At 41.8% G+C, this 12,865-nt stretch overlaps 1 protein-coding gene across 1 annotated transcript in view; it reads right to left on the bottom strand.

The window, feature by feature from the left end:
- The window catches only part of SKAP1 (src kinase associated phosphoprotein 1), a 280,311-nt gene that overhangs the window by 20,969 nt on the left and 246,477 nt on the right, over nt 1-12,865 (bottom strand). Inside the window, exons 10-11 of the mRNA XM_057716290.1 lie at nt 11,033-11,083; nt 2,640-2,740 (exon numbers count right to left, since the gene is read on the bottom strand). Of these exons, the coding sequence (XP_057572273.1) occupies nt 2,640-2,740; nt 11,033-11,083 (152 nt within the window). The remainder of the gene's footprint in view (nt 1-2,639; nt 2,741-11,032; nt 11,084-12,865) is intronic.

The following is a 12,865-nucleotide window of genomic DNA, read 5'->3' as shown; positions in this document are numbered from 1 at the left end:
GACAAAGGTTCTACTGTCCAGAAAGAAAAATAAAATGGAGATTTCTAGATACCATTTTTCTGGACTAACCTCCATTTGGGTCAGTTCTCTCGGTTCTGTCCCTGCAAGTGTGAGAGGCAGGCTGCAGAGTGTAACTGACTCCAATAAAGGAAGCCAGCTGGGGCCAACGTGGAATACATTCAGGGTCCACGTGAGAGAAAGTCCCTGAGATTAGGAGTTACTGAACATCTGAATAGACAGACAGCTGATAATGGTAGTGGAATCTCCTTTTCTATCTGTCTGAATTGGTTCACTTGTGCTCTTAGAGGCAAGGGAATGGATTGGGTGGCCTTTTAAGGTTCCTTCCTGTCCAAGGACTCTTATTGAATTAAGTAATATAATAAAGGTAAATCCAATCTGAAACGCTCCCCAAGCCAACGTTAACTGGAATGAAGTTTTATGAAGGAAACTTCAGTTAAGCTTCTAGCTTCTCATTTCTTCCCCTGACATGCAGAGATTAGCCATGTGGAGAAGGGAGGCAATGGGTAGTAGCATTTGGGGTAAGAAATGTGCTACTACCAAGGCAAGGGATGACAACGGACTCAGCACCTTCCAGAAGATGGAGAAAGAAGCCCGATAGAACCAAGGCAGCAAAATATTCCCCCTGAATTAAACTCTGATATATTAGCTTTTAGTAATGGAGGAGGGGATGGAGGATTTTGGTTAAAAAAACCCAGAACAGGTTGGGAAAGGTCCCCATGTTCTTTGGTATCTCAAAATTACAACAGCCCTGGTAACCACAGCCAGCTCTGTACTGCAGGGCAAGTCACCACACAGCCCCTTCTAAATGGAGGAAAGGGACCCCCAGTGAGAAGCCATTAACAAAGGCAAAAGACATGCAAAACAAACAAAACAATCATGACCGAGGGAGAAGGCTAGCAGACAGTCTGGCTCTGTTCTCCCCTCCTCCTGCTGCAGGCACCTCAGACAATGTAAACAGTTAATTTGTTCACCTGCAGGCTCTGGGCAAACAGAGGCCTGGTCACACCTGAGTGGATAACTCGATTACCCCTGTAATGCCAGCGTGGTAATGTACACAAATTCTATTACACGGCAAACCTTGCTTTCGGGCATTTGAAATACCAATCAGGCCAATGTCCACTCCCTTCTCTGCTTCCAATTTATTCTTGGTGTATTGGAGCTGCACTGGAATGGCACTAGCGTGGTGCTGAATTAGGAGTCTGGAAGAAATCACTAGAAGATTGTGATCTCACTCAGCGGGGATTGCAGGCCTCCTGCTCTCTCGAAAAAGGTTGGGTCTGAATGTGGTCCTAGTTCAAAGGGGACTCGTTGGAACTGCTGCAAGGTACCTTCAGTTAGCCTTGGTCTGTTTCCTAAGGAGCCTATGGTATATTTCAAACTGAGACAAACACCTGGCCAAGGTAGCGACATTCACAGAACAAAGATAAACTGCAAATGATGAGTTAATAACACAATGGGTTTTCAATTTTCCTTTAGGGAGTTCACATACTCAACAATTAAAGAGCAAATTGTGCCTCTTTCAAAAATGTGTTTGTTATGCGGAATATCGAAAAATGGTACAAATCAACCAGTTTGCAAGGCAGAAATAGACACAGATGCAGAGAACAAACATATGGACACCAAGTGGGGAAATCAGCAGGGGGAGAGGGGTTGTGGTGGGATGAATTGGGAGACTGGGATTGCCATATATACATTATAAATAAGAAAAAAATATCAAATTATACACTTTAAATATATGCAGTTTATTGTATGTCAATTGTATCTCAATAAAAGTCCTTAAAAAATAAAAAGAGAGAAGCCAGGAAAAAACCCAAAAAATGAAAATGTGTTTGTTGATATTGATTGCCTCACAGAGGGAGAACTTTTTAACAAGTTTTTCAGGGACAGAGCCTATTTCCTTAGCCCACCTGTCCAGAATATGTGCGGTCTTTCTTTACAAAGATGATGCTACTGTTTCCTCAAATAGTAGCCCATGAGTTTTGAACTTTCTTCACATTGGTGATGGATGTGCAATCACCTCTCCTTTTTTTTGCCCATTTTGTTTTGTATTCAACACCACCACTTGTGAGATGGTTCGCTGTGCCTAGGGGCTAACTTTGTGACTGAGGAAGAGAATAAAGTTAGCTGGCCCTTGTGTGTTGGATTCACTATCTTGGCTTTGTCAGCACTTGCTCAAGCCAACTGAGCTAACTAGCTCTGACTCCTCCCCCCATACATAATTCTATTGCAGTGTTGTTTATCTATAAATGAAATAAGAAGGTGGTTGACCTAGATAGAATATTTTCAAGAGTATTTTACGGTAATAAATTATGTATGTGGTGATGACCTTTTAAGCACCACAAGACCATTTTAAAAAGATCAAATTTTGATTGGTATAGTTTTAGTAGTATATCTACTTTACTGTATTTTTAAATTTGAAACTTGGTTCCCGAATCTGCATTTTCAATTAAAAATTTCCCTGACAATTACAAAGCAATGGAAGTTTACTCTGCATGTGAAGGATCCGTGGAATACACACAAGAGAAGTATGTGACATGGGGTAATTCTGGTTATGGTGACTGCATCATCAAGAGTGAGAAAATCAACTTTTGATCCAAGCTCCACACACTAATCCTTACCTTGCTCAGGACGCGGATGAGGTCACCCCGTTGGAAGGACAGTTCATCTGGCTGGTCACCATGGCAATCCCATAGGCCCTGATAATAATTGGCATAGTCCACTGATCAAAGAGAGGAGAAATCAAAGTTAAAAGGACCCTGTCTTTTTCTATGGAGCCCACATTTTTGCTGCAAATGGAAACCAAGTTTCTAATATTGCCCCTAGGAAACCTAAGATTCAGGGGGTTTGGGATGAGATACAGACAAACGCTCAGCATGAGCGAAGGACTGTGGGAGAAGGAGATCATTAACTAACATGAAATATTTACAGATCACCCTTAGTCAGACGCTATTCAATAATATGATAAATATATTCATTTATTAATAAAAGAAAATCAGGGAGGTAATTTTTCACTTGGTTTATAAGTAAGCAGCACAAAGAGAGTTTCTGCCAGACTTTCTTCATCCAGGGCATCTAAACTATCAGTGGTTCTTTTTATTATGCATTGAAGGAATGAGATGTCTCCGACTTCTGCCTGTCTACAAGAGCGGCTGAGTCAGCCAGTACACATCTGCATGGCAGTCTCACAGGCTGGCCTCCTCTGGTACACAGGAACTTCATCCTGGGCACTTCCCACTCAGGTACTTACTATAGGAGGTAATTACGAATAAATGTGGAAGCGAATAGCCCAGTCTTTAAGTGGAACCAAGGGGGTGTCTCATCCATTACAACTAAATTCTGGGTGGGCTGGCCCTTTTCCAGCATCTCACTTGTAGACCCTGAACATGTCTGCCAAGATTTATCTGCAAGCCCCCAGGGGAACAGAAACCAAAGCGATCTGCATTAAAAATGAAAGCAACTGAAGATGACACACCAAGCTTTAGAAGCAGCTGGAGAGATTTACTGGGCTTCTCAGCAAGACTAGATGGCAGTGATGCCACAGGACAGTCATCGATTCTTAACAATGAAGAATTTGTATTGATCTTCTTCTACCCGGAAAGGTTAAACACTAGAGTACAAAGTGGGAGAGGATCTGAGGATTTGAATGGCAGGAGAGCTAATGCCCACTGGACCAGGGATCATGTGGCAGTGCTCCCCGTTCCTTAGGACACTAAGCACGAGAGCTGTATGCAAAGCAGCTACAAAAGATGATGTTCCTACGGATGAGCGTCAGGAGTCCTGGGTTCTAATTAAAATTCAAGTGGTTCAGGGGGACCATATGCTACCAGTTTCTACCAGTTGCTGAGGATGGGAATAGGTGGAGGGCAAGTGGGCAGTGGGGAGTGGGGAACAGAGGCCCTGGCTATATTTGCTTTTTTTTCTCCTTGTCCCTAACTTATGAGCAATTCAAAGAATAAAGGCACAGAGGAACAAAATCCCTATATGTCTTTGGAAAAGGACATTAGTAGGAATCTTAAAGTGCACATAAATGGAGGAGGGACAGAGCTGTTTAGCTAAGATTCAGATATTGCAAACAGAAGTAAAAATGTTAACCATATAGAAACTCAAGCATATTTTCTTTACACAGAAAATGTCTGTATACTTTCAGTAGACAACAGAGGGCAGCACACAAGACAACCACACTTGGAAACACCCTGCCACAGAGTTAAGAATATGTTTGAGAAAAAAAATTCATTGGGAAAAAAATGCTAACTATTGAAAAGACAAGGCATATTTTGGGGGGGGGGGGCGGATAGCAGTGCAGGAAACAATAGAGAAATATCAGTTTCTGAAAAGTGAAAGTAGTTTTCCCCAGAGGAAAAATATACTGTATTTTCAATTGTAATGGAGCTGATTATTCACCCCAAGATTTTGGCTAAGTTTAGGAATGAAAAGTATGAGGGCGAGTCAAAAACTACCCGCACTCTGGTTATGTTAAGACTTCTGTTGGCCGCACTGTCTTATCAGTGCTTTCCATTCCAGGCTACTGTCTCCCCAGTCACTGCTGTGCAGGTGTGAATGTGTTACATCTGTTCATTTGTAACTGCAGGGCGAACAAAAATGGATGCCGCACTTGCGATTTGCCCGAAAGAAGAGCAGCGTGCTGTGATTCGTTTTTTGTGATCTGAGGGTGTACCTGGTGCCGTTACTTATTGAAGACTTTGTGCACCGTATGGAGAAAGTGTTTTGTTGGGAAGAAGTGTGTATGAACGGATAGAGAAGCTCAAGGAAGGTCGCACAAGTATTAGCCATCAAGAAGGAGCTGGATTCACTTCTGATGAAATGAAGACAGTGGTGCATTTGTGGCTCGCAGCTCAGCCTAAAACATTTTTTAATAAGGGAATACGAAAGCTTGTTGACAGATGCACAAGTGTATTGAAAAGCAAGATTATGTCGAAAAATGATGTAACTGTCTTTTCTAAAAGTTAATTAAAATAAATTCTACAGCCAGGGTGCGGATAATTTTTGACTCACCCTCATATATTGACATCAATATTCTTCATGGATTTATATATGGTAAAGAAAATCATTATATAAAAATAGACCTTGAAAAAACATAACTTGACGGTTCCAAACTGCAAGACTGACAAACTTCTCTTGGCTTTTTCTGGCCTAGCAGATGGTCACTGTGGCGTACTGCTCCCCATGTGCCTGGATATGGGATAGCTCCTGAGATTATGAGTACCTTTATACATGTAAAACGTGATTTAATATTGGGTATATAAGACACCTGGGGAGAACACCTGGAAAAAGAGCTATTCTAAAAGCACAACAAATCATAGGGAATGCAAGAAGCTAAGAGGAAAACAAAAACCTTCCCAGAAAAACTAAAGATAGACGATGCTTTCAATTCTTCATAAGCTAAAGGCCCAAAGAAGATAGAGCTCAGGAATCCAGGAGATAGTTTAGCCTAGCCCAAGAACTGGAATTGTCAGAACCATAACAAGGCTGCTTTGAAAAATAAGCAGAATGAAGGGCTAAAAATGGGGAAAAGGTTGGACTTGCTATCTAAACAGAGGTATTCTGGTATTAAGGAAATCAAGGAGGAGGAACGCTTTAACTGGACAAGACTGCACTGCAGACTCCCAGTTTAACACATGTGGTTGGCATATGTGTCCGTGTGCACGCAACTTCACTACATTCATTTTTTTTAAAATAATTTTTGAAAAATTTTAATTAATTGTATTTATTTATTTGCTGCATTGGGTCTTCGTTGCTGCGTGAGCTTTCTCTAGTTGTGGCGAGTGGGGGCTACTCTTCCTTGAGGTGCTTGGGCTTCTCAATGCAGTGGCTTCTCTTGTTGCAGAGCACAGGCTCTAAGCGCACGGGCTTCCATAGTTGTGGCACATGGGCTCAATAGTTGTGGTTCTCAGGTTCTAGAGCTCAGGCTCAGTAGTGGTGGTGCACGGGCTTAGTTTGCTCCACGGCATGTGGGAATCTTCCCGGCCCAGGGATGGAACCCATGTCCCCTGCATTGGCAGGCAGATTCTTAACCACTACACCACCTGGGAAGCCCACTACATTCATTCTTTAGCCTTCGACAAACATGTACACAGCACCTACTGTGCTGGGGACTGTGCTAGATGCTGGGGATTCTGCATCAGTCACACACACGGTCCCTGTCCTCAGGGCGACCATCCAGCAGGGGAGGCACCATGAAGCAGTCACACAACTATTTATTTATTTATGATTGTGATAGGTCTGCAAAGGAGAAGTTGAGGGTGATGTATATAACAGGGAATCTAACCTAGCCTGAGGGGTCAGGGAAGGCTTCCCTGAAGCTTCAGTTATAAAACAAAAACCTGATCAAACCTTGAAGAGATGAAGAGGAAAGGCTGAGGAGGGCTTTATTCCTGAAGCTTGGCCCCAGGAAGAGCTTGAAGGTCAGGGGGTCTGCTGGGCCAGTCCAGCGTCTCCCTAAACTTGCCCAGCACGTCCTGTGAACAGAGGAAGCACGAGGGGACTCTGATGTCTTTAGATCAGTAAAGAATTGGGAGCCTGAGAGGGAGGACTGCCTCTGTGGGCTGTACTGAGGTTCCTTTAGGTTTATACTCACTCTGGCAGCAGTCTGAGATCAGAAATGGTGCAGCATTCTGACCATTTAATTAATTCAAAACATCCTCATTCTCATTTTGAGGACATTATTCCATCTAATTATTTTTTTCCAGTCTGTCCATTTGGAATGAAAAACAAAAGAATAAAGCTTAATGCCAGCATTTCTCAATGTCTCTCCAAAAAACGTAACTCTGCACTAAATAAAGCCTGGTAATTCAAAAGCAAAGCACTAATATATTCAGCATAAAACAGACAGAGGACCTAGAGCAATAATGACACCACTAATAACTAAAACAGTTATAACAATTAACAACAATTACAATGATAGAGAAGCTAATGGGTATGATCACAGCATTTAAATTGCTAGCAGAGCTGAGGAGGACTTTTTCTAGACAAAAAAAAGGGAGCGGGGGAAGCATCTTATTTTCTTTATTCCATGTAAGAGAAGCTATGTACCAAGCAGGCAAAATGTCATAGGAAGAATAGCAGCAGACTAAGTTAAAAAATATATTGTTTTTCTCTCTTTTCTAGGTCTTTATTGCAAAGCATTTGTCATTCTACACCAAGTCTTTATAACCAGTGATAGTCATTTCTCCTGTAACTGAGGCCAAGTAGGTGCTACACTGATAGAGTCAATATTTGAAAATGAGCCTCCATGACATGGAGAGTTCTAAGGTGAGAGGAAAAGACACCATTCTGCATTTCCTCCTCTTTAAGGACAACAGAGCCTGACTGTGTTCTTTCCAGAATTCATATGTCACTTTGGGCTTCTGTTTAAGGGATACTGGGTAGCTCCAGAATTCAAGCTGTGACCAAGGAAAAGAGGCTAAAGGCAAGTCAGCACGTTGTTTACATTTTCTTGATAAGCAGAATTGATAAGCAGAAAAACTGTGCCAATGCAGCCCCAGGTATAACTACTTAACAGATTATGGAAAAGAGAGACAAAAGGAGAAGATAGACAAAGCCAGTTCTTGCTAGAGCATGAGAAATGGACGAAGAAGGCCAAAGCTATGGCCCATTGGAAGAGACTTGATATGTTCTCTAGGCCAGGCCAGAAAGGCCACTGTATTCAGTCCATTAAAGCAGACTCAGCCTGATACCTTATTAACTATTTCAGAGAGAAAGGCATAAAAAAATTTGCCAAGCTCCACTGACTATGACACCAGAACAGGAAGAGCAACTGAATGATACTATCTGCTTGTTTTTGTAGCTCTTTAGTCTTTTTTTTTTTTTAATAAATTTATTTATTCATTGGCTGCATTGCACTGGGTCTTCGTTGCTGCACGTGGGCTTTCTCTAGTTGTGGAGAGTGGGGGCTACTCTTCCTTGTGGTGCACGGGCTTCTCACTGTGGTGGCTTCTCTTGTTGTGGAGCACAGGCTCTAGGCGTGCAGGCTCAGTAGTTGTGGTGCACGGGCTTAGTTGCTCTGCGGCATGTGGGATCTTCCCAGACCAGGGATTGAACCTGTGTCCCCTGCGCTGGCAGGAAGATTCTTAACCACTGCACCACTAGGGAAGTCCCAGCCCTTCAGTCTATCAGTTTTGAAATTACTACGGTTCTTAATGTTACAAGTATGATCTTGAAGTGGGGAACACTCACAGATCCCAATTTTCACCTTCTGTGTGCCTTTTATTGGGCCAAAGTTATAGCTGGGTGATGATCCTCTCATGTTTGGTCTTGGGAAATAGGTTTCAAAAAGTAAGAGCTGCAAATACCTCTGTGGCTTCCCTCTGTTACTTCTGTGTAATAGTTCATGCCACTGGCGGCCACTAAAGTGGAAAAAGTGCCTCAGAAATGTAATGCTTATCAGCAACCATTTTCCTGCCCTGCAGAAATGACTGAATGTGGGCTCCTCTATGGCTGAGTCTGCCCACAACTTCAGAGCGAACACAAGCTGTTTCAAGATCTTCCTTGGTCAGAGGTTTGATGTATCTAAGTTTGATGTGTGTCTCCAGCTCTGCTTTTTATTTGACATGGCGTAACCAAGCAAATGGTCAGTCATTTTCATACAAACAGCACAGAATGAGTTTGATTTCTGGTTACCTGGACATGCCTTCTCATGATAGGGAAGGGAGATAAGCTATCATCACCAAAGACACTTAGTGTTAGACTGTTAGGCTGACTGGTTGGAATTTAGTGAAAATCTGAGGTGTTGAAGAGTCACTCATTAGAAAAACCCTGTTACTAACAGTCAAGCTGTAAACTGAGCTCTTTATAGATTGAATAATCAATACTACAAGGCTATGATAGATTTTCTAGGTAACAGAATAAAATAAAAGAAATTACATCTTACAGGGTCATTAACACCCAACAGGATAAACTGAATTCCTTTTTCCCCTCTTCTGATAAGATTTTAGTTGGGCTTTAAAAATGTTAGCAATTCCATCAGGGGAAAGCACAGCATTCCAGGAAAAGGATCCCTGGAATAGTGAAGAAAAGTATGTGGATTTTAAAGTTAACCCTGCTAGCCATGGTATCTTTCAGGAGAAAATACTTTCCCTCCTCAAAGGGCATGTGACACCTGATTTGCCCAAGTGAACCAAACCTGTGTAGCTTGCCTGTTACAGAAGAATCCACATTGTGCGGGAGCTCCCTGCCTTTTATACATGCCCACCCATCCCTCGAACCTCTGTATTTTATTGTTTTAAAGCTAAGTGATGACATTTGGATGTTACATATTTGTTGCAGTTTCTCCAGCTCCTTTGTAGAAAAGGACCATATAAATTCAATAAATAAATAAGTAAACACAAATAATAAAAATTCCTGCCTCAGATTCTGCAGAGAGAGGGAAAAGTCCTCCTCTGTTTTTTAATCACTAAGTCACCAATCATTGTAACGGGTGGGAAGTATAAACCCTAGAAACATATTTAGAGCTCACTACACTTTAACAACACCTACTTTGCAGGCAGGAAGCATGAGGAACAACGGGGTTTTTTTCTTTTTTCTTTTTTTTAAAGTACTTGAATTATAGCTGCCAGAACAGTTAAGAAATAAATCTCTCCTCACTCTTCAGATTGGACCTTAGAAAGAGGGGTGGAAGGAAGAAATGAGATGAGGGAGGAGTCTAAAACTGGATTTTAGGCTTTTGCCAGAAGACTGCTGCTTCCTGAGGGAGTTTAAGGTTGGCCATAGGAAGCTTCTAGTTACTCCGCCCAAGCTGTCCACATGAAATGCTTCTTTCCGGCACCAGTGAGGGAAGTTGGTTGAGAAAAGACACGTGGGACATGGGTTGGTCAGGAAACAGGTTTTTTGTTGGAATTCTGTATAGCAAGTAGAACAGTAAAAAATCAGTTTCAGAATGGACTTAATCACATGTGTTAACTGTCGTGAGGTCCTTACTTGAAACTACACTAACATTCCTGTGATACTCGCCTCAGTTCTCTCTGGGCACGTGACTTCTGAGGCTGCCTCTTTGCTGTCTTCTCTCTTCTCGTGAGAAATGGGGGTATTTATGAAGCTGGGTCCTTCACTAAATCTCTTACATATTCACTTCCCATGGAGAATACACCAAGAAAATGGGCTTTGCTGAATGGATTAGGAAGAGAAGAAAAGGCATAAGGAAAGGAAGAGAGAGGAGAATGGAAAAAGGGGAGGCTGGATAAACAGAGGGGGAGCAGGATGGGAAGAGGGAAAGAACCCCTAAGCTCAAGACTTCCATAGAATCTCTAAGAAAAAGGCAGCCAGTATCTAAATCAGCCACTTTCAGGCTCTGCTGATGGAATGAATGTCCTTGAGGTGGCCTTTGCAGCACATATTCCTTTACAGACAATGACAGACTAGGTCCTTTGTCCACTTAAGGAGGCTTTAGAGGGGCATCTGAACTTAGAAAGGACAGGCTCACTAACAGACTGAAGCATGGTTAACAGTCTGGGATGAATAAGATGTAATTTTGTATTCAACAAACCTGTTACATATTCATTTCCAAATGTGCCTGGAATCAAACCAGGCCATCAGAAGTCAGCACCACCAAGCAATTCTATCCTTCACCCCACAGTCACTTTTCAGATCTGACACATTTCCATTTCCCTCTGAACTTGTAATCTCCGGGCCTCTCAGACAGGAGACATTTCCATTCTTTCCATTCTCAATTCTCCGATCTCTTAGAGATGAGGCAATCCTATTTTCACAGTACTGATTTAAGAAATACCGACAGGAAAAAAATAAATATCTGGTTTGGCTTCCCACCCTCTCTAGGATAAATCTTAGCAGTTCTGGGAACATTAATTAAAGCAAACGGGTGGCTGCTTATAGAGTTATTTCCCTGTCCGGTCATCTTAGTCAGGGCTGTTGAGGTTGACACACCAGTACCCTCTTAATTAGCAAGTCTGGTGATGTCTGTAGTCGGAGAAAGGTCCTTTCTCCAGAGGGAAGCCCGGATGTCCTACCCAGCATCTGTACATTTTTGAAGCTCTCATACCTCCTTTTTGTTGAGGGCCACTCTCATCCTCTTCTAGATCACACTCTTCATCTGCGGGGATAAACACGGTCAGCATCGGCAGATAGTGGTCCACAGGCTGTTGTTCGTACTGACGGGTCTTCCTTCTCAGAGCTCATCATACTCTCTTCTTTAAGGCAATAATTACCATGTTCTCTTTTTTTTTCAAATCATCTCTCACCTCCAAACTGACCTTATTTTCTTTCCATCTCCATTCATTCACAAACATTTTTAAGTGCTTACTGTATGCAAGACACTGCACTAGGAACTGGAGATGCAACGATGGACGAGACTGGCCGGGTCCCTGCCCTTGTGGAGTTTCCAATCCACTGGATTATTTAGGTGCCTGTTACTAGGATCCTAACTCTCTTCCTCAAGCCCTATTTCTCCTCCCCTTCTAGAATTCTCTTCAAAATGTATTATCTCCACCTAGGCATCCAGAGTTTGCATATGTGAAGCAAAGACGTGTTTAAACCCTCTGTGATTAATTAGTCCTTAATGTAACCAGCTTTGTTCAGCTGTCACAGAAGCTGGTCCTGTACACAATTTTATGTTATTAGTACTTGGGGCTTGTATTACCTTTTTACTGTTGTTATTCAGCCTGCCTCATTCACAAGAGTATAAGCTCCTGAGGGCAGCTGGGATGAATGGCAGGTACACAATGAATTCTAAGTCAATGCTAATGTTTAACCCCCTCCAAGTGTTTATATGGTCAAAGTCACAACATGATTGGCGTAAGTTTCTTACCTTCATTAACCTATTTCATCCCAGACTTTGTACCACCTGATGACATGGGAACTGGGTCCTTATCAAGAAAGCATAACTACCAGAATCATATTAAGGTATTTTATACATGGGGTAAAATGCATAGAAAGAAACTTGCTATTCTCCTTTTCATCATTACCACCCTACACACACACGCACGCACACACACACACATACACACAGGGTGAACGGGGGATAAAAAGCAACATTTTGAGGGCCGAATACTCGGTTTCTTCTGGCCACATGTATTTTCCTTTTTTTTTTTTTGCGGATCTTAGGGCACTTACCTGTTGCTTCCCCATAATTATGCCATTAAATGGAACTTTTGAGGTGATGGCTTGGGACAGCGCCCCCTGCGCCCTGCCTTTAAATATAAGGTTTATGGGGCAACATGAGTTCTGATATGTCAGACTCTAAGCTTATAACTAAGAAGAAACAGCATAAAAATATATTAAAACACTACAGAACATTAAAGAAATGCAATCAATTTCACATACAAAATGATATAGTTCCCCTGCAAAAATTAAAATTAATATTGTTATTGGGATTGATATTTTGGGAAATAAGTCACATGTTACCAAGACTTAAAAATATGTGACATACGATATCTATCTATCTATCTATATCCATAGATATAGATATATATCTGCCCTGCAAGATTCTGTGGGAAAAGGACTCTACTTATCTCCACGTATGACCCTGCAGCAAAGAATTTCCTACTCACCACCTGCAGTGCTCCTCCACCTCTCCATGAGCAATAAAGATGTGAGATAATGGAGGAATGAAATCAAATACTGGAAATAGATCATGCCGAAATAAATCACGTTAAACATCATTCTTTGCACATTGTCTCCTTATTACTTGCCCACTTCCTTCTTTCCTTTGCTACGATGCTTTTCCTTTTTTTTTTAAGAACTTTTATTGAGATACAGTTAACATACAATAAACTGCATATATTTAGAGTGTACAATTTGATTATTTTTTTTCTTATTAGTAATGTATATATGGCAATCCCAATCTCCCAATTCATTCCCCTCCAGTCCTCCCTGT

The sequence above is a fragment of the Hippopotamus amphibius genome, chromosome 17 (genome assembly GCF_030028045.1).
Source record: "Hippopotamus amphibius kiboko isolate mHipAmp2 chromosome 17, mHipAmp2.hap2, whole genome shotgun sequence".
Classification (NCBI taxonomy): domain Eukaryota; kingdom Metazoa; phylum Chordata; class Mammalia; order Artiodactyla; family Hippopotamidae; genus Hippopotamus; species Hippopotamus amphibius.
The sequence above is the reverse complement of the archived record's forward strand: the minus strand, read 5'-3'. Positions and strand labels throughout refer to the sequence as shown.